This window comes from Hemitrygon akajei, chromosome 12 (assembly GCF_048418815.1).
Source record: "Hemitrygon akajei chromosome 12, sHemAka1.3, whole genome shotgun sequence".
In the NCBI taxonomy this organism is placed as follows: Eukaryota; Metazoa; Chordata; class Chondrichthyes; order Myliobatiformes; family Dasyatidae; genus Hemitrygon; species Hemitrygon akajei.
Genome location: NC_133135.1, coordinates 78,273,275 through 78,300,543, shown reverse-complemented (window position 1 = coordinate 78,300,543; position 27,269 = coordinate 78,273,275). Strand labels below are relative to the sequence as shown.

The following is a 27,269-nucleotide window of genomic DNA, read 5'->3' as shown; positions in this document are numbered from 1 at the left end:
GGCCCATTATAATTGGACCGTCAAATAGAACCATAGAACGTTGCAGCACAGAAACAGGCCCTTCGGCCCTTCTTGGCTGTGCCGAACCATTCTTCTGCCTAGTCCCACTGACCTGCACCTGGCCCATATCCCTCCATACTCCTCTCATCCATGTACCTGTCCAAGTTTTTCTTAAATGTTAAAACTGAGCCTGCATTTACCACTTCATCTGGCAGCTCATTCCACACTCCCACCACTCTCTGTATGAAGAAGCCCCCCCACAATGTTCCCTTTAAACTTCTCCCCCTTCACCCTTAACCCATGTCATCTGGTTTTTTTCTCCCCTTGCCTCAGTGGAAAAAGCCTGCTTGCATTCACTCTATCTATACCCATCATAATTTTATATACTTCTATCAAATCTCACCTCATTATTCTACGCTCCAGGGAATAAAGTCCTAACCTATTCAACCTTTCTCTGTAACTCAGTTTCTCAAGTCCCGGCAACATCCTTGTAAACCTTCTCTGCACTCTTTCAACCTTATTAATATCCTTCCTGAAATTAGGTGACCAAATTCAGCTTCACCAATATCTTATACAACCTCACCATAACATTCCAACTCTTATACTCAATACCTTGATTTATAAAGGCCAATGTACCAAAAGCTCTCTTTACGACCCTATCAACCTGTGACGCCACTTTTAGGGAATTATATATCTGTATTCCCAGATCCCTCTGTTCTACTGCACTCCTCAGTGTCCTACCATTTACCTTGTATGTTCTACCTTGGTTTGTCCTTCCAAAGGACAAATATGGACAAGTTGGAGTTCAACTCTTCCCATCATGTCAAAATTCATATTCACCAATTCTCAGTCGATCTCGGTGCCTGGCTCCATTGAATCACAGTCCGCCACCAGGTCTTATCCTACGACTGGCTTTCTCCAGTATCTTCTGTGTTTATCTCCCGCCAAACAAAAGACCCAGGTCACATTCCAGAGCACCTGTTACCTCTACTATAACCCAAACACTGCTTCTATAGAAAGACTATTGCATTAGCAGTGAAACCTTTTCCAGGGTGTTACACAAGGAGAGAATGTAAACTTGGCCATTTATTCAAAATTCAAAGATGATTTTATTTATGTCTATTGCTTTTAAGGTAATTGGACAGGAGAGGGAAACTGCTTTTGCTGGTGGGGAATGTCTAATTAGGCCATTAAAGAGAGAAGGCTTCTTCCAGTCAATGATCATCAGAGAACTGCAGTAAATGCTTACTGAATCTTAAACCTGAAACTTGACTGGATCTTAATCTACTGGAGCATAGAAGGAAACATATGGATGAAACAGACATAGATCAGCCCTTGTCTTATTGTAAGGGAGAACATGCTGAAGTGACTAGTGGACTAGTGGACATTCCCGTATCCTCATTTGTTGTATCCATTGTCACATCAGATTTGTGTCACTTGATTGGAAAGTGCTGATGCAAAGGGTGGTGAAGAGAAGGAGTTTTTGTAACATCATATAATAGATGAGGCTTGGAACGGCACCTGCCAGGCAGATACAGACAGATGGAAGTTTCCTTTCACGCACACAGTATTTAAAAAGCGATTTACATTCTGTGGTCTGTGTTCTCCTCACCTGTTTCGCAAGTTGACTGATTTCAACTGAAAGGTCAACCCCAGAGTTTCCAATTCCAACTACTACCACTCTTTTTCCTTCGAATTTTTGGGGATCTTTATACTCTTTACTATGCATGTGTTGACCCTTGAACTTTTCTATGCCTGGGGAAAATTAAGACAGTCAATGTTAGAGCATTTTGCTTGGTGAGTATACAATACAACTCTGTAATTATGGTCAGTATACATAACACAGTAAGCTAAATAAGTTTCATGAAAAGTTAAAGCATCATTGAAATTTCAGCACAGAGTTATTATTTACCCTAAGTCTCTGGCTGGTTTATTGTCTGTTCTCTTTTCCGTCTGCCTTAATATTTCCTGCTCAATTTCTACAACTAATCAGCTTCAATATACCAGTTGTAGACTGAACCTGGGGACTCAATAATCACAAAACCCATCAGTATTTTTTAGCCATGTTAAATATGTCCATGCTCCCCAACCCTACTTCAAAATTACCGTTCTTTCCCCTTTCACATTTCTATCAAAGGTGTTATACAGGCCAAATGTTTTCCTCCTATAATGATGTTTTATCTTTCCTACCTCTTAAAATATTCTTTAATTTTCAAAACCCTTTCAATGAACCATTAGGCCGATAGTCATTCTTTTAAATCAAAGAGTACCAAAAATAGCACACATTGAAGAATTGCTCCTTTATTCATACTTTCAGATAATTACATTATGAATTTTTTTGCTAATGTGAGAGTTTAAATAATGAAAGGCATTATTTTAATTGAGTTCAGAAAATAATTGAAATTTCCCAGAGCTTCCAAAGCTCCATGTCAAATGGAGATAACAGAGAACATGTACAACTAAAGTATAGGACCAATGTTCAGCGAGTGGGTGGGAGGTGGTTGGTTGGGTGGCTAGGAAAGGGGAAATAGCAGAATCCAGGGCTACTTTCACAAATCACAAGTGTTGGAGCAGTGCACAATGCTTCCCTTTTCTAAACATGCAACTTTTGGAATTGCTGGCATGATTAATGCTCAAGGCTTATTGACTCACAGAAAGCAGGAGCTAATTTCTAGGAACTGTTGGCAAAACAAATCCAGGGATCATTACCTGTGATTATGACCTATGCAATGCTGGAAAATTGCTTCAACTTTCTGGGTAGTCAAACAGAGAAAACAAACAGATAATACCTTTGTTTTACTAAATGAAATATGGAGTATGCACATTTTTGCTTGATGAAAACATTTAGGGATATAAATATTTGCTCTTTAAGAACTCTTTGATCTACTTCTTCATTTAGACTCCTTTCTTTCCAGGTAAAATATGGCTTCCTATTTTTTCCTACTAAATGTAATACTTCGCAGTTGTCTATTTTTAGAACAATTTTCCAATTACACATCCATTCCATATTCACCAAATTACAAGAAAGTCATGGTCATTATCCAAGTTGAGCATTCATATATGGTCTACAAATTTTTAAATTATCATTGATTCTGAAGTATCGTATTGTTTAGTATAAAATGTCAATAGTGGTGTCATCTCTCATCCCAGAGGGATCACAGTTCTTTGTTCTCACCACCTTGGAAACTACTCATTCTATCGGCTCTCTATCTTTCACCAAGGACCCAGCAAGCTACTTCACTACTTGTCTCCAAATGCTGGATCTACTGAATTTTTCAGAAGGCTTGGTCATTATCACTTTGCTTTTTGGGTGACATCGCTGACCATAGATTCACAGCAGGGTAGATGTAAAAAATTGTAAACAAAAATATATTTATAGTATTTGGTATACAGAGGTTGCTTCATGAAACACTGCAAATGGAAATCCTTCTTATTAATGTCTTACACTGTAGATAAAGTGTTTTCAGCTTACAGAGAGGAGGTGCAGTGGCTAACGGACTGGTGCAGGGCCAACAACCTGTCTCTGAACGTGAACAAAAGAGATGGTTGTTGACTTCAGGAGAGCACGGAGTAACCACTCCACGCTGAACATCGACGGCTTCTCAGTAGAGATCATTAAGAGCAACAAATTTCTTGGTGTTCACCGGCGGAGAATCTCACCTAGTCCCTCAACACCAGCTCCATAGCCAAGAAAGCCCAGCAACATTTCTACTTTCAGCGAAGGCTGAGAAAAATCCATCTCCCACCCCTCAATCTATGCTTTAACTGATGAATATACTCATTTTACTCACCAGGAAATGTATCCAGAGGTAAATAAGGATCAGCGTGATGACCGACACAGACCAAAATAGCATCAAAGGTAGTTGTTTCCAAATTTCCCTCAGTGTCGCTTGTCACTACATCCCATTGTCCGGTGGTGGAGAAATCTGCCTGCTGTGTAATACTGGAGACACTGGTCTAAAGCAAGAACCAAAACAGACCATAAGACATAGGAGCAGAATTAGGCCATCTGGTCCATCGAGTCTACTCCACCATTCAATCATGGCTGATTCTTCTTTTTCCCTCCTCCTCAACCCCGGTTCCTGGCCTTCTCTCCGTAAACTTTGATGCCATGTCCAATCAAGAACTTATCAATCTCTGCTTTAAATACACCCAATGACCTGGCCTCCACAGCTGCATGTGGCAACAAATTCCACAAATTCAACATCCTTTGGCTAAAGAAATCTCTCCGCATCTCTGTTTTGAAAGGGCCCCTCTATCCTGAGGCTGTGTCCTACATTAAATCGCAGGGCTCTGCAGAGAGTGGTGCAGACAGCCCAGCCCATCTGTGAATATGAACTTCCCACTATTCAGGACACTTACAAAGACAGGTGTGTAAAATGGGCCTGAAGGATCACTGACGACCCGAGTCACCCGAACCACAATCCATTCCAGCTGCTACTATCTGGGAAACAGTACTGCAGCATAAAAGCCAGGACCAACAGGCTCCAGGACAGCTTCTTCCACCAGGCCATCAGACCGATTCATTCATGCTGATACAATTGTACTTCTATTTTATTCTGGCTGTCTTGTTCTACATACTATTTATTACAAATTACTACAAATTGCACATTTAGACGGAGACATTACACAAAGATTTTTACTCCTCGTGTATATGAAGGACGTAAGAAATAAAGTCAATTCAATAACTGATCAACTGGTACCTTGCTGAGCATCTGGATTTCTTCCCAGGAATAAGAGCGTATCCACCAATAACTGTGGTAAAAATAATCCAATAATAGTGGCTCAACTTTATTATTCCTGTCCTTGCACCATCAAATGGTTTATAGCATGCTGGAGAATTCTAGACTCCTCACCTCATCTCAGATCCTTCCAGGGCCTTTCTTTGGTTCTGTGATCTCCTTTGGATTTGTACTACTAGCGTTGTGTCAGTTGCTGAATCTTCCTATTTTACTACATCATCTAGAAAACCATTCTACAGGGCTCCACTCAGTTTCTTCAACAAAATTCTTACAAGCCTTTCTGCTCCAGCATTCTGAAGGAAAAGGCTACAAATGGACGCGAACACAAAAAGGTCATGGAGCCAGTGAAGGTCAGTAAGAATAAAGATGCTGGGTGAGTAGGACATCGTGCAAGATATAGTCTCAAGGGCTAGTTTAACTTCATAGAGACGAGAAAATGGGGGTTCACCAGGAGTGTTTGGAATAGTTCAGCCTGGTTGTGGCAGTGATGCAAAGTAATAGGTAACTGTTCCTGCATGAAGTGTGGAGGTGATGTTATATAGTGTAAATAAGTGCTTATTGTGATTCTGGGCAAACTCAAACTTCTACAAATGTACCATGAAGAGCATTCTGACTGGCTGCATCACCATCTGGTATGCACAAGAACTTAAGTAAGTTGCAGAAACTTGTAAGATTAGTTGGCACCATCATGTGTACTACCTATTCATAGTGTCCAAGACATCTTCAAGGAGTGGTGCCTTAGGAAGGTAGCATCTATCCTTAAGGACCCTCACCACCCAGGATATGCCCACTTCCCATTGTTTCCTTAGGGAAAGAGGTTCAGAAGCCTTAAGGAACACACTCAGTGATTCAAGAATAGTTTCTTTCCCTCTGCCATCAGATTTCTAAACTGAATTTGAACCCATTCTGATACTGCAAGCTCCAATCTGCATGAGGTGGAATAGCCTGGTTCACCAGCCAGAACCAAATTAATACCGAATAGTCTACAGGAAATGCTCAGAAGTGAGTAAGCATACCAATTTGTATGAAATATATTCACTTATTGAGGTACAGTGCAGAATAGACCTTAGTGTCATTACTTTAGGTGGCCTACAGGGAAGAAGTCAGCTCTCTAACATAGTGGTGTCAAGAAAACAACCTCTCCCTCAATTTTGCAAAAACAAAGGAGCTGGTTGTGGACTACAGGAGGAATGGAGACAGACTAACAATGGATCTGGGGTTGAGAGGATATAGATGGCATCAAACAGAGTCACTGGGTAATAGAGTCACTGAGGAGCACAACACAGAAACAGGGGATCATTGCTACTTGCATCTAGCTGAGAAGCAGTACCTGTGGAGGATTCAGTTCACAGGGGAAGTTGTTGTAGCTTTAAACCATAAGCGAAGATCCAATTGGAATTTACTCTGCTGCATCACCACTGCTTCAGTGACACAGGCTGATTTAGACACACTGGAGCCAGCTGTACCCAAATAACCCTTCATAGAGACATCAATCACTCATGGATTTCCGCTTACAGGATAGGCAATTTTACAACTGATCCCATGCAGAATAAGTTCCAATTTGATACAATCTATAACACTTTTAGAAAACAGATCTAAATATTACCGCAAATCGTATGTACTTCAACAGATTGAAATGTGCAGCATAAAGGCGGAAATACTCCATAATCTTTGAGTGATGCATATAGTTTGGATAATCTTCATGAACTGGAAAATCACTGTAGGCCATCATGTCTTTGGAGGTATTGATGATCAGTGACTTGTAGATGCTAGCTCTCCCATCTGTCACCTCTTCCTGAATAAAATTAATAGAATACATTTATTAGGAAATTATTGTAAAACTGTTCATGCATTTTTCTCCATCTTCAAAACAGTCCTCCAAAATGTTCATAACTTTTTGTACTACAGTAAAGTCACCAACAAGTTATTTCATTTTGAGAATGAAGGATTTATTTGCATATTTTTATTGTACTTCCATCACAAAGGAACAGCAAGCAATAGTCTAATTTCTCTGAGCCACAATAATCTGACTGTTCATGGTGTGACCTATAATCACAGCATGGCTTGGATTTTGCTTGGCTTTAGTTAACCTGCAAACTGTTGGAAAATCTGAACACAGGTGTCAAAATTGCTGACAGATTCCCGCAGGCAAAACCAGTTGTTACACTTAGTTACACACACAAAATGCTGGAGGAACTCAGCAGGCCAGGCAGCATCTAAGGAAAAGAGTAAGCAGCGAACGTTATGGGCCGAGACCCTTCATCCAGTCATGTTGACTATACTCTTTTCCATAGATGCTTCCTGACGTGCTGAGTTCTTCCAGCATTTTCTGTGTGTTGCTTTGGATTTCCATTATCTGCAGATTTTCTCGTTTTTGTTACACTTAGTTGTTGGTCTTCAGTACAGTCCTGTAGTGTACCATAAACAGATTGAAACTGTCCAGCACATAAAAATCTGCTCATTGATCATACAACAAGCAGTATTGTCCAGTACTTTAATGGACATTTCACAGCAGAAAGAATGAATGCTGTTATTTGAGAAATAAATGGACAGAACATCAAAAGACATTTATCCAACTTCAATTACTCTTTCTTTTGTAAGGGCAAGCATCTATCATTTTTTCCTTACTGTTTGATCGCATCAGCTTAAATTTTGCTAGTTCTTTGTGGGTTACATAAACACAACAATTGGAAATTCCAATTTCAAGGAAGGTGGAGGGAAGATCTTGATAATGTTCATGTTCCCCAGTTTAATTTCTGACTCTGAATTCACAACAAGAAGAGAACGCGGCTTGACTTAAACATTCCAGTTTTGCCTCTACAATTATATATTTCTAATACTTTTAATGTAAGTACAGGAGTGTATGACTTGTGAAGTACTTTGGCAAAACACTTCAGTGCGCAGAGGAGCATTGTAGCACAGTTAACAGGGCCATTGCCTGATAGCACTGGAGACCCAGTTCAATTCTGACCTCAGACACTGTTTGTGTAGAGTTTGCATCTTCTTCCTGTGACTGCATGGGGTTCCTCTCGGTGCTCATTTACTCTCACATCACAAAGGCTGTGAGGTTCCTTAGCCATCACAAAGTGTCCCTTGTTTGTAGCAAATGGTAGAATCTGAGTGGAGTTGATGAGAAGGTGGGGAGAATAAAAGATGGGATTCGATGAACGGATGATTGATGGTCACCATTGACTCGAAGCCTGCTTCTATGCCATATCTCTGTAACTCAGTGCTGTGGACCCCTAGATTAACAATGTCACTTTCTTATTACTGAGCAGAATCTCAGAATCAAGCAAAGTTTACATCCATTGATACTGTAGGTAGCTAAACATGGGAACCTCAGACAGACTGGGATGAGGTGACTAAGGGGAGAGCAGATGGGCATGTTGTGAGATGATGCTCTCTTCCTACTGCCTGCATACCATAAGTCCTCCTTGTACTCCCAGTGCATGATCGAGGTTCTCAGCCCCATTCTGAATGGAATGCTATTGGACCCCTCAATGTAAATATACATCCTAAATTGTCAAACCCAAACAATGAGAATTCCATAGTTTTGGATCATTATCACAATTGTACCTCTGACACGTGACAGTGTTACACAGTCCTGGAGTTGTATTCCCTCTTCACAATGAAGCTTCATTGTGAGAGCTGGATAGAGAAGTGGGGAGTCAATTTTGAGAATTACTCTGATATAAAGTTAAAAATTCAAACCCATGGCCAATCCAAACCAATTTGAAAACTGTTGGAGCCTGCGATTTACAGTTTGGAGATCATTTGAGTGATTCAGTGCTTTACTGGCTCCGAGAGATTCCGGGAAGCGGGCGCCTACTCGGACGGCTTCGATGCCAAGAAACTTCGAGACCATGTTTGAAAAAGGTGAGCATGAGTTTTAGCATCAACTGCTTGCCTTTCGATTGCTGCTGGAAAAAGAATCTGTAAGCGGCCGATCACTGTGTGGCTGGCTGTGGTAGGCGGGTAGGCCTCTCTGCCTCGTGTGGTGTCCCTCTCTTTTGATGAATGTCGGTGGTATGGTGGTCCTGCATTTATGGATTGGACTGTTGTGTTTATGGACTATGAACTTTTTAGCCTTATAGATTTTATACTTTTCTGTATTTTTTAAATCACCTGTTCCTTTTCCGTTCTGTTATGCGAGAGGAAAGGGGGTTTTGGGGGGGATGATGATTGAGAAGCTGCTCTTTTTTGTACGGGGTGGAGTGTGGGTTTGATGTTTCTCTTTGAATGACTTTAACGTTCTTTCTTTTTTATCATGGCAATCCAGAGAAATGCAAATTTCAGAGTTTATATGGATACATGCTTTGATAATAAATGAACCTTTGGACCTTTGGTGGTCTAGGGGTTCATGATCTTACAATAACTCCATAATGGATTAGGGCTCCCAGGCCTGAAACATTATCCGTTTTTCTTTTCACATATGCTGTCTGATCTGCTGAGTATTTTCTCTTTTTATTGGCAAGGGCTGGCATTGAAACACTAAAAAATATAATAAAACACCCAAACATACCCGGAAGTTCCAGAGCCCTCCAATGTCATTGCTTTTTTCAAAGCATACAGGCTCCAAGCCTTCATCCAAACAGCATTTTATACATGCTAGCCCACTGGCTCCAGCCCCAATGATAGCGACTCGCTTGGCCATCTTCACCTAACAAAGGAAACAGCCAGTAGCTTGACTTCATTTTACAAAGTAAGAATAGATCTGGAAACCATATTTATCATGTTCCCCAGATAATCATCCAATTATAAATTTACAGCTATATTATACAGTGCAACCACACCATTATACAGCACTGCATGAACTCTGTTAATGGTTGATGAGTTGTGAACTAACTTTTTCTTCAACTACTAGATCCAGCAGTGCATGCAATCTTGACCTTTCCCCATACCCGAAAAAAAGTTTAAATTATTTTTTCTGTTCTTATTCTAAACGCTTGTTTAACATGCTGTTTTAAACAAAGCCCTTCACACAAAAATAAAATCCAGCCATCATTTTTTTTTGCTCTATTCATTGACAATAAATGTGCAATATTAACTGTGAGATTCTATTTCCATAATGTTAAACCTGACTTTATGTCTGAGTTTCCTTGAATCTGCACCCATTCTGGATTCCCAGTGTGATCCAACAACACACGTTTCCTCGCAGAAGCAGCATGTTAGGAGGTTAATTGATGATGGTAATTATCCACAGTGCAAACATGATGTGTAGAATCTGAGGGGTGGTTGGTGTTAATGAGAATATGGGGAGAAAAAACTAAGATTAATATAGGATTAATGACAGTGGATGGCTGATGGCCAGTAAAGAATTGATGGGCCAAAGGGCTTGTCTCTATGCCAACCTGGAGCAATCCCATTCCTCCAGTTATTTACTGGAACATTAACTGTCCATCCCCATAGATGCTGTTTGATGAGCTGAGTTCTTCCAGTGTTTAATTTATTGGTGCTCAAGTATCATTGGGGTCATAAACTGGAAACACAATAATATTCTAAGCAACAGCTGATCATTCAGTGAAACGAAACATATTCCAAAGTGAAGGCATCAAAGCTATAATATGACCTGCCTTAATGACTATCATCCGGTAGCACACACATCAACAGTGATGAAATGCTTTGAGAGGTTGGTCATGACTAGACTGAACACCTGCCTCAGCAAGGACCTGGACCCATTACAATTTGCCTATTGCCACAATAGGTCAATGGCAGACGCAATCTCAATGACTCCCCACACAGCTTTAGACCACCTGGACAACAAAAACACCTACGTCAGGATGCTGTTCATCGACTATAGCTCAGCATTTAATACCATCATTCCCACAATCCTGATTGAGAAGTTGCAGAACTTGGGCCTCTGCACCTCCCTCTGCAATTGGATCCTCGACTTCCTAACTGGAAGACCACAATCTGTGTGGATTGGTGATAACATATCCTCCGTGCTGATGATCATCACTGGCGCACCTCAGGGGACTGTGCTTAGCCCACTGCTCTACTCTCCGTATACACATGACTGTGTGGCTAGGCATAGCTCAAATACCATCTACAAATTTGCTGATGATACAGCCATTGTTGGTAGAAGCACAGGTGGTGACGAGAGGGTGTACAAGAGTGAGATATGCCAACTAGTGGAATGGTGCCGCAGCAACAACCTGGCACTCAACATTAGTAAGACGAAAAGAGCTGATTGTGCACTTCCGGAAGGGTAAGATGAAGGAACACATACCAATCCTCATAGAGGGATCAGAAGGGGAGAGGGTGAGCAGCTTCAAGTTCCTGGGTGTCAAGATCTCTGAGGATCTAACCTGGTCCCAACATATTGGAATAGTCATAAAGAAAGCAAAACAGCAGCTATACTTTATTAGGAGTTTGAGGAGATTTGGCATGTCAACAAATACATTCAAAAACTTCCATAGTTGTACCGTGGAGATCATTCTGACAGGCTTCATCACTGTCTGGTATGGAGGGGCTACTACCCAGGACTGAAAGAAGCTGCAGGAGGTTGTAAATCTAGTCAGCTCCATCTTGGACACTAGCCTACAAAGTACCCAGGACATCTTTAGGGAGCGGTGCCTGAGAAAGTCAGCGAAAATTATTAAGGACCTCCAGCACCCAGGTCATGCCCTTTTCTCACTGTTACCATCAGGCAGGAGATAAGGAAGCTTGAAGGCACACACTCAGTGATTCAGGAACAGTTTCTTCCCCTCTGCCATCCGATTCCTAAATGGACATTGAAGCTTTGGACACAATCTCACTTTTTTTAATATACAGCATTTCTGTTTTTGCACATTTTGTAATATCTATTCAATAAATGTAATTGATTTACTTGTTTATCTATTATTCTGTTTTATTTTATTTATTATTATTTTTTCTTTCTCTGCTATATTATGAATAGCATTGAACTGCTGCTGCTAAGTTAACAAATTTCACGTCACACGCTGGTGATAATAAACCTGATTCTGATGTTACATTTCTTTAGTAAAAGCAAATATCTGCATGGCTGACATCATTTTCTACTGATGAAGATGGACATTTAGACAATAGACAATAGGTGCAGAAGAAGACCATTCGGCCCTTTGAGCCTGCACCGCCATTTTGAGATCATGGCTGATCATCTACTATCAATACCCGGTTCCTGTCTTGTCCCCATATCCCTTGATTCCCCTATCCATAAGATACCTATCTAGCTCCTTCTTGAAAGGATCCAGAGAATTGGCCTCCACTGCCTTCTGAGGCAGTGCATTCCAAACCCCCACAACTCTCTGGGAGAAGAAGTTTTTCCTTAACTCTGTCCTAAATGACCTACCCCTTATTCTCAAACCATGCCCTCTGGTACTGGACTCTCCCAGCATCTGGAACATATTTCCTGCCTCTATCTTGACCAATCCCTTAATAATCTTATATGTTGCAATCAGATCCCCTCTCAATCTCCTTAATTCCAGCATGTACAAGCCCAGTCTCTCTAACCTCTCTGCGTAAGACAGTCCAGACATCCCAGGAATTAACCTTGTGAATCTATGCTGCACTTCCTCTACAGCCAGGATGTCCTTCCTTAACCCTGGAGACCAAAACTGTACAAAATACTCCAGGTGTGGACTCACCAGGGCCCTGTACAAATGCAAAAGGATTTCCTTGCTCTTGTACTCAATTTCCTTTGTAATAAAGGCCAACATTCCATTAGCCTTCTTCACTGCCTGCTGCACTTGCTCATTCACCTTCAGTGACTGATGAACAAGGACTCCTAGATCTCTTTGTATTTCTCCCTTACCCAACTCTATACCATTCAGATAATAATCTGCCTTCCTGTTCTTACTCCCAAAGTGGATAACCTTACACTTATTCACATTAAATGTCATCTGCCAAGTATCTGCCCACTCACCCAGCCTATCCAAGTCACCCTGAATTCTCCTAACATCCTCATCCCATGTCACACTGTCACCCAGCTTAGCATCATCAGCAAACTTGCTGATGTTATTCTCAATGCCTTCATCTAAATCATTGACGTAAATCGTAAACAGCTGTGGTCCCAATACCGAGCCCTGTGGCACCCCACTAGTCACCACCTGCCATTCCGAGAAACACCCATTCACCGTTACCCTTTGCTTTCTATCTGTCAACCAGTTTTCTATCCATGTCAATATCTTCCCCCCAATGCCATGAGCTCTGATTTTACCCACCAGTCTCCTATGTGGGACCTTATCAAATGCCTTCTGAAAATCGAGGTACACTACATCCACTGGATCTCCCTTGTCTAACTTCCTGGTTACATCCTCGAAAAACTCCAATAGATTAGTCAAGCATGATTTACCCTTGGTAAATCCATGCTGGCTTGGCCCAATCCTATCACTGCTATCTAGATATGCCACTATTTCATCTTTAATAATGGACTCTAGCATCTTCCCCACTACTGATGTTAGGCTGACAGGACAATAGTTCTCTGTTTTATCCCTCCCTCCTTTCTTAAAAAGTGGGATAACATTAGCCATTCTCCAATCCTCAGGAACTGATCCTGAATCTAAGGAACATTGGAAAATGATTACCAATGCATCCGCAATTTCCAGGGCCACCTCCTTTAGTACCCTAGGGTACAGACTATCTGCACCTGGGGATTTGTCAGCCTTCAGTCCCATCAGTCTACTCATCACCGTTTCCTTGCTAATGTCAATCTATTTCATTTCCTCTGTTATCCTATGTCCTTGGCCCATCCATACATCTGGGAGATTGCTTGTGTCTTCCCTAGTGAAGACAGATCTAAAGTACTCATTAAATTCTTCTGCCATTTCTCTGTTTCCCATAACAATGTCACCCAATTCATTCTTCAAGGGCCCAACATTGTTCTTAACTATCTCTTCACATACCTAAACAAGCTTTTGCTATCCTCCTTTATATTCCTGGTTCGCTTGCGTTCGTACCTCATTTTTTGTCCCCGTATTGCCTTTTTAGTTAAGTTCTGTTGTTCCTTAAAAATTTCCCAATCAGCTGTCCTCCCACTCACCTCAGCTCTGTCATATTTTCTTTTTTTTAATGCTATGCAATGTCTGACTTCCTTTGTCAACCACTGTGGCCCCTTTCCCCTCTTTGAATCCTTCCTTCTCCGGGAGATGAACTGATTTTGCACCTTGTGCATTATTCCCACGAATACCTGCCATTGCTATTCCACTGTCTTTTCTGCTAGGATATCTGTCCAGTTAACTTTGGCCAGCTCCTCCCTCATGGCTCCTGTTACGAATGTGAAGCAACTCTGAGGGGCCGAAGGGTACAAAGTCGCCCCCTCCTTTTTGAGAATCGCAAGATCGCTATTATTTTGGGTCTGGGACCCAGGAAATGAGAGAGAGACATCCAGAATACACAAGGTTTGGAATGTGTCCTGACATCGGCGGAACGGAACCACTGATAAAATGCCATTGTCTCTTGGAGAAGGAATTGTGTATTGAGTACCGTACTATTCATTGAAACCCCTCAGGGGACAACCAGAGTAGTCTGGTTGAGGGATTGCATCATCCCAACCTGATTGACATCTGAGACCCCGTGAGTAAGGATAAAAGAGGGGTCTGGGGAACAACCCCTTTAGACGCACCAGGAGAAACGCTAGAGATCCCGTGACAGCGTTTTATAGCGAAAGCCGGTGGGGGCTCGTGTGCATCCTCCCTTGCCTGGGTGGCAGGCTCACCACGGAAGAACGGTTTAGCTAAAGGAGAGGCCACAATTGAATGGCCACGACAACGAGACACCTGACGGATCGAAATCATAAAGGTTGGAAAAACCCGTATGGGTAAATGTTCCCATGATATCTCTCTCTCTCTCTCTCTCTCTCTCTCTCACACACACACACACACTCTCTCTCTCTCTCTCTCTCTCTCTCTCTCACTCTCTCTCTCTCTCTCTCTCTCTCTCTCACACTCTCTCTCTCTCTCTCTCTCTCCAACAATTGCAACACAGCGGTCCCCAACGGCTGCAGCCTGCATGAGCTGAACAAACTATATATTTCCATCGGACAATACATTGTCCCCTAGACAACGATAGAGCTTATTTCTTATTGATTATTATTATACCCGCACTTTTAGATTTAGTATTGACGACATATATTATCTGTATATTTGCATTGATATTATTTTTGTGTATTTTTACTAATAAATACTGTTAAAAATAGTATCATCAGACTTCAACGGACATCTCTATCTTTGCTGGTAAGTGACCCAGTTACGGGGTTCGTAACACTCCAAAGTCTCCTTTGTTCAACTGCAACACTAACACCTCCGATCTGCCCTTATCCTTCTCAAATTGCAGATAAAAACTTATCATATTATGGTCACTACCTCCTAATGGCTCCTTTACTTCAAGATCGCTTATCAAATCCTGTTCATTACATAACACTAAATCCAGAATAGCCTTGTCCCTGGTCGGCTCTCGTACAAGCTGTTCCAAGAATGCATCCCATAGGCACTCTACAAACTCCCTATCCTGGGGTCCAGCACCAACCTGATTCTCCCAGTTCACCTGCATGTTGAAATCCCCCATAACTACTGCGACATTACCTTTGCCACATGCAGCTGAGCACAGCAATGTGGTTTACTGGCAGAAAGTCTCCATTGTGGCCTGGGTAAATAAATTTAGGATTCAACCTCCACTTAATCAAGAAATTTTACTTTACTTGCTTTACCAGGCACTTTAGAACCATTTTGGTGTCAGGGCAACACTAGGTATGAAATTTAATAGGTGTGTGAGAGTAGGCTCCCAGTTCTCTCAAAGGAAAGCTCACTTCTTAAGAAAACTACACTAAATCACTGAATCAACATGAGGAATTCTGCAGATGCTGTGGTCTTGGCCCAAAGCATCAACTGCCAACTGTAATATGTGGTTCTTTTGTGCAATCAAACAATTCATCCTAGTTATAGGAAAAGAAAGTGGCTTGCTGGTCAGAATGGAGGTGACCATCAGGTTTGTTAATTGTCATATGCATCAAAGTGCAATGAAGAGTCCTGCTTGTGTGAAACTATTTAATTCCTCACAGTTTTCCCTAGAAGGGAAAATTGTTTTAGTGCAATTGTTTTAGCTCGTTTTGTTCATTATCTCTGAGAGATTGTATCCAGCTAAACTGCTGAGTTATCGGCTGATGCCATTACATGACGGACGATAATCAAAAACTTCTGTATCCACTGTCAGTGAATGCCCAAATCCCACAATATTAAATGCATCCTCTTGCTCTGTGTAAAATCTTGATACCCACTCAGCCTGTCTATTCCCCCACATTATGTCCATATGTAGTGGGTGGAGTTGAAATGGTTAAATGCTTTACCACCAAGGACATTTTCTGACAGGTAGGCAGCTAGATTATAATAATTACCCCACTCTGCTGCAATGCAATAACTTGCATTGAGTCACTGTACCACCAGCTGTGATGTGCACAAAGTAGTTTGGTCATGGTGTTGAACAGCACAACCTGCAGCTAATGCACTCTTCTAGTTGCTGAAGATACACTCAGTGGTCATCTCATTAGGCACGATTGTGCACCTGCTCGTTAACACCAATACCTAATCAGCCTATCATGTGACAGCAACTCGAAGCATAAAAGCATGCAGACATGGTCAAAAGGTTCAGTTGCTCACATCAAACATCAGAAATGTGATCTAAGTGACTTTGACGGTGGGGTGGCTGTTGGTGCCAGATGGGGTGGTTTGAGTATCTCAGAAATTGCTGATTTCCTGGGAATTTGACACATAACAGTCTCTAGCGTTTACCGAGAATAGTGTAAAAATCAAAAAAAAAAACATCCAGTGAGCAGATGTGGGTGAAAATATCGTGTTAATGAGAGAGGCAGAGGAGAATGGTCAGACTGGTTCAAGCTGACAGAAGGTCGACAGCAACTCAAATAAACCTGGATTACAGCAGTGGTGTGCAGAGCATCCCTGAATAGACAACATGCCAAACCTTGAAGTGGATGGACCAGCAGAAGACCACGGACATACACTCAGAGGCCACTTTATTAGGTGCAGGAGGTAGCTAAGAAAATGGCCACTGAGCATACATTTGGTACAGGAGGAAAATCATCCACCTGACCCATCCCTTCACTGGCTGGTAAACTGCCGCAGGGAATCAAGGAATTTTAATAATAATTGGAGGATGTGGTCAGTGGAGGATGGGTATTAGGATTGGTAGATGTTTTGGTGACAAGAAGGATGAGGATTCCAGAGTTTAAAGGGTGCAATAAAGTCAGGACTGGCAGCAAATTGCAGAGTGGATTTGTGGAGAGCTGGGGAATTGAAGCACCATGGAACTGGCCTGGCAGAGTTAAGCTGAGATCAGCCATGACAATATTAACTGATCTGGCAGGCAGGCTTGAGGGACCAGGTAATTAATCCCTCTTCTATTGTTTTTCTGCAGTTTGACAGTTGGGGTGAGAAAGGGAGAGGCAATCAGGCTTGAAATCAGAGGAAACCGGGTGAGGTTGCGGGTTAGTGTAACCCATGGCGAAGGAGCCAAGTTGAAGATGGTATCACTTTACAGACCACCCAGTTTGGTGTGGTGTTACAATGATCAAGCTATCCTGGTGTGTTCACCAACAGACAACCCCAAGATGACCCGATTGAAGCTCTCAGCCATGGGAAAGATGAAAAGAGTATGCGGTGATCCCATGTGACCCAAACCTGGAAACCTCATTGGATGCACAGGACATTTGAAAATGTCTGCTCATATTTCCTGAGTGACGTGACATAGCCTTGGAAATCGATGTCACCGTGCCTCCGTCAAAAGCAAAAAAGCATCATTGCAGGACACGAATATAGAACAGAGCTTGATGGAACTGATTTTGTGACACCAACAGTTCTAAATAAAAGGCCTTACCTCCACTCTTCGTCAGTTAGGTGATCACATTATATCATCTTTGATTTGTTTTGCTAATGATAAGATTCCAAGGATAAAGAAAGTAATTGGTATTTTTTTAAAAATTGAATATATGATCAATACTTGTAATCACTGTTGTTACGTACCCCGTAACTGAGTTAACAAACCAGCAGAAATGGAATGATACATTGGAGTCTGGTGGTACTGTAACTGAATGTGTTTATTAGTAAACTAAGCAATACAGTATGAAAAATGGAAATATACATATAAAGTAGGTTAGCAATGATATGTATATTTATATACATATCATTGGGAGGGGGAGGGAGAGAGGGAGGGAGGGAGAGAGAGAGAGAGAGACAGAGAGAGAGACAGAGAGACAGAGAGAGAGAGTGAGAGAGAGAGAGAGAGAGAGACAGAGAGACAGAGAGACAGAGAGAGAGAGAGAGAGAGAGAGAGAGGTCTCTCTGTAACTATCACGACCTCTGTCGGCGTCCCTCACAGCGGTTTATCGCTGTCTCAGTACACGTGACAGTAATAAAACTATCCACACAAAATGCTGGTGGCCAGGCAGCATCTATAGGGAGAAGCGCTGTCGACGTTTCAGGCCGAGATTTTGATTTACTACTTTCAGGAGTTTTGTGGCAGATACCACTTTCTCCTTCTTGTTTTCACTGTCCAGTTTCACTTCCTCATTCTCTTGCAAAGCTTTAATCTCAGGCCAGTTTCTGCAGTTGGATCGCTTGCTGTGAAGAGTGCAAGTCCAATCCCAACACTGACCGAATGACAGGCAGTGACCAGAGTTTGTCCGGTCCCAGTAGGTGGACACGGTCTGGACTGGTTCAGCCCCATTCGGTAGCCAGTCTGATCTGTGTCTGATCCTAGAATCAAATAACGTCCTAACAGTCCCTTCTGCCGAAGTTGCTCGGGCCAACCGTGATGCCTTCTTGACATCCTGAGCTAATTTCCTTGATCTGTATTTAGCCCACATCTCTCCGAGTCTTTCCTGTCCACATGGCTGATCCTATCTGATGGCCAAGATTTGGATGGGTCAGCCCCGGGCGGGTGTGGGGGTTTTGGTCCAATGTGGTCTCCTCTGGACATCGGGAGTCTGACCTGATTAGGGCCGGTCTGCCTCGGACCTTGACTTGAATCACTTGTCAATAGGAGACAGTAGCAGGTTGCCGAGTTTCCGCTCCTGGTGGAACAACAGCTCACGACCTGACCTCTCTGAACGGCTGATCTGAACCTCACACGGGCAGGTGACATTTCTCCAAAATCCGGGCAGGAGGAAGAAGCCCCGTGGTTATGATTATTTCAAACTATATTTTTCCCGGGAGTTTTGACGTAATCTTTTCAATCTTTTTATTATTATTATTATTATTATTATTATTATATAATAATAATAATAATATCAACATAATAAGATTGATACATAGATAATGGGATTACAAACATACACATTTCAACTGAACATGAAAGAATACATAAGCAATAGTTACAATATAAATGAGTCTTCCCAAATCATGGACGATACAAGTAACATATAAACAAAGCAAAACTAGGTATATCATAATATATATTTAAAAAAACAGAAAAGAGAAAAAGAAAAAAAATATGCTAGAAAAACTAATCTAACAATCTAATAACTAATAAGGAAAAAATGAAAAATGAAAAAAGGGAAAAAGAAAAAATGAAAAAAAGGGCTGTTTGTAATATCTAACAAAAATACAAAATCATCAGTGTCGTCAACTCCGATCCTCTCAACATATGTAAAATCAAAACTGGAAAAACAAATAGGCTTGGAACAGGGTCATATTAGATCATATGAAAATATTGAATAAATGGACTCCATATCTTTTCAAATTTAATAGAAGTATCAAATACAACACTTCTAATTTTTTCTAAATTTAGACATAACATAGTTTGAGAAAACCAATGAAATACGGTAGGAGGATTAATTTCTTTCCAATTCAACAAAATAGATCTTCTAGCCATTAATGTAAGAAATGCAATCATTCGACAAGCAGAAGAGGATAAATGGCCTGAGTCCATCATTGGTAAACCAAAAATTGCAGTAATAGGATGAGGTTGTAAATCAATGTTCAATACTGTGGAAATAATATCAAAAATGTCTTTCCAATATTTTTTCAAAAGCGGACAAGACCAGAACATATGAGTTAAAGACGCTATCTCAGAATGACATCTGTCACAAATAGGATTTATATAAGAATAAAAATGAGCCAATTTATCCTTGGACATATGAGCCCTATGCACAACCTTAAACTGTATTAATGAATGTTTAGCACATATAGATGATGAATTAACTAATTGAAGAATTTTATCCCAATTCTCAATAGGGATAGTAAGGTTAAGTTCTCTTTCCCAATTATTTTTAATCTTATAGAAGGGCTCTGAACATATCTTCATAATTATATTGTAGAGTTTTGATATTAGCCCTTTCTGAGAAGGATTTAGTTCAAACAAATTCTCCAAAATACCTGAAGCCACAAGATTTGGAAAGGTAGGAAGTACAGTATTTAAGAAATTCCTAATCTGTAAATATCTAAAAAAAAATGAAATCTAGGCAAATTATATTTATTAGATAATTGTTCAAAAGACATAAAACAATTATCCAAAAATAAATCGGAAAATCGTAGTAATCCTTTAGTCTTCCAAGCCGAATAAGCTTGGTCTATAATAGAAGGATAAAAAAAGCAATTGGATACAATAGGAATATTTAAAACAAACTGAGTCAACCCAAAAAATTTCCGAAATTGAAACCATATACGTAAAGTATGTTTACCTATCGGATTGTCAATTCGTTTCTGCAATTTAGAAAGAGCAAAGGGAAGAGAAGACCCTAAAATAGAACCCAATGAAAATCCTTGTACAGATTTAATTTCCAGGTTCACCCAATGAGGGCTAAAAGATAAATCCCAATCCTTTAACCAACATATCAAATATCGGATATTAACTGCCCAATAATAAAATCTAAAATTAGGCAATGCCAATCCACCTTCCTTCCTTGCCTTCTGTAAATATTTTTTACCTAATCTAGGATTTTTGTTCTGCCATATATATGAGGAAATTTTTGAATCAACATTAGCAAAAAAAGATTTTGGAATAAAAATTGGTACCGCTTGAAATATATATAAAAACTTGGGTAAAATAACCATCTTAATAGCATTAAACCGACCTATCAGAGATAAAGATACTGGTGACCATTTAGTAAACAAACATTTAATCTGATCAATTAGGGATAAAAAATAACCTTAAATAAGTCCTTATAGTTTTTTGTGATTTTAATCCCTAACTAATTTAAAAGGTAAATTTCCATAAATTGGAACCTGTCTATTTAAAGGAAACAATTCACTCTTATTAAGATTTAATTTATACCTGGAAAAATTACTAAATTGAGCCAACAATGATATAACTGCGGGAATGGATTTCTCAGGATCAGAAATAAATAATAATAAATCATCTGCATATAATGATAGCTTATGTGTATCTGCCCCACGATTAATGCCAAAAATGTTCCGTGATTCTCTAATAGCAATTGCCAAGGGTTCTAAAGCAATATCAAATAATAATGGACTAAGAGGACAGCCTTGTCTAGTACCCCGAAATAAACGAAAAAAGGGAGAAAGTTTTGACGTCGTCGAGATAGAGAAAAATGAGCAGGGTTAACAAAAGGAAATAGCAGTCGCATTCGAGGAACAGGTTCTGTTTAACTTCCCTATTCTGTGTGCACTACTCACCTGTTCAACCACAATTCACAACGTCCAGTGGAAGTCTGCTTCCAGCCCGAGCACTGTTCGCTTAAATAGGGGCGCGGGATTGAAAGTGCCGCCTTCGAGAGGCAGTGACATCGATCCGATCTGTACGGCTTTACAGTACGTTCACTTTTTGAAGTAGGTAGATCGCATGTGCGCCTGGATTGGTGCATTTATTGGTGTGTATGTGAGATAGGTGATTGAAAGGAAAGTGGGGAGAATAAAGTAGGATTATGCCACTGTTGTGCAAAAACTCAGTCGCCCACCCATTTGCCTTCTTATTATTAAATTAAAAATAAAAAGACTGGTCTTTCCAAAACTACCCAGCTCGTTTTCCGATCGACTCGTCATTAATTTGGGGTTGAGTTACTAACTGACACGGTTATTTTTGTTGACCGTTTTCAAAGAAAAAGACAGTTTCTCTTCCAGCTCACTTATATTTGAAATTCAGTCCTCGGGTTAATTCTCAATCTTGTATAATGGATGCACAGCATGGAAACAAATCCTTTAGCTAAACTCATCCATACTGTTATGAGTGATGAACAGACCTGATGGACAATGGGGTACAGAGTTAACCATTCCCCTCCTGAGAAACACGAACTATTACTGTTGCTATGCTGACCATGAGAAAGAGAGACGGAAAAACAAGCAAGAACATCGGCGACAGATAGGAGAGAGGGGGAAATTGCTGATTAACCGTATTGTGACTCCTTTTTGAATTATTTACTGTTTCGCTGCAAGGACAATAGTTTGCTCATAAACATTCCTCAGTGGACTGAAGGAATGGCCTTATTTGATGGACACAGTCATTCAGGAGTGATGGATAGCTGAGTCTCCATGAGTAGGGATAAAAGACAGGTCTGGAGAGACACCCTCCAGACACACCAGTGGACACTGATTGAGTGTTGGAACCCACAAGAAAGAAGGGGCTTCGGAGACCGAACCAGGAGGTCGGTCATTAAGGCAATCAGTGTAAAAGCAGGGCCGGTGGGGACTTGTGTGTGTGTGTCCACTCATGCCAGAGGGACGAGTCCACCACAGAAGAACGGTCTAGTAGAAGGACGGAGAGGTCATAACTGAATGACCACACCGATACGACGGATTAAGAAAGCAAAGGAAGGTTTGCCTGACTGTAGCTGTTACATCTCTCTCTCTCTCTCTCTCTCTCTCTCCGATTACAATACAACAACCATAACTACATCAGCACTCATGAACTGAACTGAACTTTATACTTTTCTATGACAATTCATTTACCCCTAGACATCGATAGAGCTTGTTTATTATTGATTATTATTATTCCTACACTTTTAGGTTTATTACTGCTAACTGGTTTTATATGCATATTTGCATTATTGATATGGTTTTGCTTATTTTTATTAATAAACACCTTTAGTATCGTACCACTAGACTCCAACGAATTCTTCTTTATCTGCTGGTTAGACACCCAGTTACGGGGTACCTAACAATACTAACTAAGATGTCAATATAAGCCAGTCCCATTGGCTCGTATTTGGTTCATTTCCTTCTAAAATTTTATCTGTGTACTTGTCCATTTTTAAAAATGTACCTGCCTTAATCACTCCGCCTGGCAGCTCATTCTATATATTGGCCATATTCTATGTGAAGATAATGTTGCCTTAAACCTATGCCCTCTAGGTTTTGATTCCCAAACCACTGGAAAGAGAATCCGTGTTTACTTTTAAACATTCCATCAAGGTCACCCCGCAGTTCCCAATGTCCCAAGGAATAAAACCCTAGCCTGCCCAACCTCTCTCTATAGTCTTCAAGTTTTAGCGATTCAAAAGTTTGGACTTTTTTTTTGGAAAACAAACTTGTTTAATCTCTAACTAGTACTTTCCCCTTCTTTATCTCCCATTGTTCTATTTTCCTGCAGCACACCTGGCCACATTCTTCCCCTGTCCATTTCTCTGTTCTGACCCATACAAATTCATTTGCTGTGCTTTTCCTGGCTGATAACCTCATAAGTTGTCTGTAGTCTATAGGTGACTGACAGAATCTGATGGGAAAGTAGTGAGAATAAAGAGGGATTAGTAAAGAATTTTTTCTCAATGGGTGCTTGATGATGTCTTTGGTGAGGTGAGCAGTCCCTATCGATGTTGTAGGACACAAGTCTCATTGTGCACATAAGCTTATGCCAGTGTCTCATTCTTCTACTGAACTTATAGACACATGAATGTGAGGAACATGGAAGCATGTGGCATTGTGTAGGCAGAGATGTCACAACCACGGATCCGGCAATTGCGCTCGTGAACATGCATGCGACAGCTAATTGTTATTTAATTGTGGTAATATTTAACTACATTCATTTTGTTGTAGTATTTGTCGAGTCTTGGGCACAGCAATGCTTCGCTGCCCACTTGTAGTCTACCTTGCCTGAGCAATTGGACTGTCGAGTTAACTGACTCTGAAGACTAGCGGTATTCATTTTAATCTTAGTTGTTCTTTTCAGCCACAGTGTAGGCTTCGTTTTCCATTTGAGAGCTTTAGTTAATGGCCCTGTTGGCCCAGCATTTATTATTTTCTTTTCCCTTTAACACTGTTCGCGTTAAAGTCTGTGAACTATCGACCTGCTTCAGTGTCTCTCACTCGCCACTTGGGCCATATCCGCATCGGGTGGCAGAGGGGATTAGTTAGGTTGCCCATTTGATTACTAATCTACTTGAATTACAACAGTGTGGGCCACAGGGCCTGTTCCTGAGCTGTACTCTTCACTATTCTATGTAGAATCTGAGGGGAGTTGGTGGGAATGTGAAGAGAATAATATAAGATTGTAGGTTGAGCTTTGGAGAGCTGAGCAGTCTGTATCCATGCTGTGTGACCCAATGGCAGCATGGTGTCTCATTGTGCACACAAGCTTGTGTCAGCTGCTAATTCTTATATTAAATTACAAAGTCCAAATTCCCCCAACAACTATCACCAGGCAATGTTGATACAAAACAATTTGAAAGTTCAGGACTTGTGTTTTCTCCCCATTGGGAAATAATCTTATAAAATACTCTGGCCCCATGTGCTGGGTAAAGTCTGAGATCAGAGAAATAATGTTTTATAATATATAAACTACATACTCTGTGCCAAGTATGAATAGGTGGAGTCAAAGACCTGCAAAATCTCTTTTCCAAATAGCTCCACTATATTCTCAGTGGTGAAACTTTTTCAGATGCCTGCTTGCTAGACTTCTCTGTAGAAAATGCTCTAGATTTGTTGTATTCAGAACTGTCGAAAACTGTGGTGCTGATTGTCCCTTTCCCAGTGTCCTAATTAATCCAGATTCCAACTGTTAACCGTTAACATACATAAACATACCTTTCCAACCTACAGCACATCGAGAATTTTTTTTGTGTGTGTGTGGTGTTGCTTTGGATTTCCTCATGTTTGTGGCATATCTAGAATTGTTATGTTTGCAGCACAGCGGACTCAAAGCCAGGTAGCCCTTTTACAAACTGAATGATGAAAAGGTTACTCACACAGGGACTAATACTGTTTGTCACACATAGGCTGCAATACCTCACAGTCTCCTCGTAAATATACTTTATCGAGTGGTTGACCACGGCAGCAAAAACTGGACAATAATATTCCTTATTACCATAATACTGGAGACCATTATGGTTGAACAGTAATATGCAGATAGAGAGAAAGGACTCTATGCAGTGAACAATGAAAGGATGTATTTTCTTCAAAGTAATTCTAAAGTTGGAGCTCTTGGTTACATACATGTTATAAGCTGGCTATGGGAAAAAATCAACAAATACCAAATGGGCATTGTGGGTCAACAAGGCCTGTTTCTCTGTCTTAAGATCAATCTGGATTCAGTCAAATCTGGCCAAGACATGATGTGAGAAAGGAAAGAAAGAAAATGAGGCTGGTAAATGAACAATATATATGGCAGAGGTTGAAAGAAGGGTTGGTGGCGGGCAAGCAGAGAGAAGACACTGGGTCAGACAAACAAGAGAAAACCTGCAGATGCTGGAAATCCAGGTAACACACCCAAAATGCTGGAAGAATTCAGCAGGCCAGGCAGCATCTACAGAAAACAGTACAGTTGACATTTTGGGCCAAGACCTTTCAGCATAAGATGGGTTAGACCAGTATTATACCCATACAGTGCTTTACTTCACTGCACTGCCCATAAGTTGGTATATGTATACTCCAAGTAAAATCACATAATTTTATAGAAACTAGCATGTTCTCTAAATTCTGAACATTTCCTGTCATTTATTTGGCTCTGGTCAGTGAACTAGACTATTCCATCTCATGCCGATTGGAGCTAACAATATCATTTCCCCAGAATCACAGTAAGCACTTATTTACACTATACAGTCGGCCCTCCTTATCCGAAGGTTCCGCATGCGCGAATTCAACCAACCGCGGATCGGGAAAACCCGGAAGTTCTATCTCAAGCACTCGTTGTTTCAGCGTGTACAGACTATTTTGTCTTGTCATTATTCCCTAAACAATACAGTATAACAACTATTTACATAGCATTTACATTGTATTTGGTATTATAAGTAAACAGAGATGATTTTAAAGTACAAGCAGTCCCCGGGTTATGAATGAGTACCGTTCCTGAGTCCGTCTTTAAGTCGGATTTGAAGTTGGAACAGGTGCATCCGGTATTATTTAGCGTCAGTTAGTCAAACGTTTGTCTTACTATATAGTATATATTTTACCTTTCTATGCATATAAAACACTTAAGAAACGTATGTATTTCAATAATTAAACCACTGCATTGCTTAGTAATAATTGTAGCTTTCATCCGGGCAGAGCCTTTCACATGCTCCATTAAAATTGTTCCGATCGTTGACCGACTGTAGTCTAACGCGTATCCAATGACCGATGGCGTTTCACCTCTTTCTGATCGCTTTATTCCTCCAACTTTATTTTCAATCGTGATCGTGATTACTTTCGTGAACAGAAACACTGTGGATTCAGAGCGGCACCGCTGGGTCCTAAAGACCACCGCACTGAGACAGGTTAAATAAGGGACTCAAGCATCCGCGTTATTTGGTATCCACGGGGGGGGGGGTCCCGCAACCAATCCCCTGCAGATAAGGAGGGCCGACTGTATAACATCACCTCCACACTTCACAAACCAGCCAGTCTCAACAAGTTGCTTTTAGTTTTTTGTTTATCTTGTTGTATTTAATGTCTGTTCCCTCTTGTTTTCTGGCCCATCTTGGATTGTTATTTTGCAGTTTATTACTAAAGTTATAACTCACCACTTAATTGTCTCCACAGCTCTGTTTTTGGTTCTAGCCTCAGCTCATTTCCTGGCTAGCCAATTATATAAAAGAGGATACCAAAAGTTTATGAAGAGTACAAGAGAGGCAAGAGTGGATATCAAACTGCTGGAAGATGGTGTTAGTGAGGTAGTAATAAGGAACAAAGAAATGGTGGATAAGCTTAATAAGTATTTTGCATTAAACTTTGGAAGATCAGCAGTATGTCAGAAATTCAACAGTGTCAGGAAGCAGAACTGAGTGCAGTCATTATTACTAAGAAGAAGGTGCTGAAAAAGTAGATACGTCACTTAGATCAGATGGACTATACCCTGGCATTCTGAAAGAAGTAGCTGAAGAGATTATAGAGGCATTAATTCCCCATAATGGAATGGTTCTGTAAAATTTCAAATGTCACTCCACTCTTTAAGAAGAGAGGGAGGGAGGAATCGGCAGGAAATTTTAGGTCAGTTCACCTGACTTCAGTGGTTGAGATGATGTTGGAGTCCATTATTAAGGATGAAGTTTTGGGGTACTTTGATGCACATGATAAAATAGGCTTAAGACAGCATCGCTTGCTTAAGGAAAATCCTGCTTGACAAATCTGTTGGAATCCTTTGAGGAAATAACAGGCAGGAGAGACAAGGGAGAGTCAATGGATGTTCTTTAGTTGG

General features: G+C 40.8%; 1 protein-coding gene across 1 annotated transcript in view; it reads right to left on the bottom strand.

Moving 5' to 3' along the window:
* LOC140737242 (flavin-containing monooxygenase 5-like) overlaps nt 1-27,269 on the bottom strand; it is a 65,891-nt gene that overhangs the window by 19,562 nt on the left and 19,060 nt on the right. The window contains exons 2-5 of the mRNA XM_073063557.1: nt 9,265-9,402; nt 6,349-6,537; nt 3,792-3,957; nt 1,613-1,755 (exon numbers count right to left, since the gene is read on the bottom strand). Coding sequence (XP_072919658.1) covers nt 1,613-1,755; nt 3,792-3,957; nt 6,349-6,537; nt 9,265-9,402 — 636 coding nt within the window. The remainder of the gene's footprint in view (nt 1-1,612; nt 1,756-3,791; nt 3,958-6,348; nt 6,538-9,264; nt 9,403-27,269) is intronic.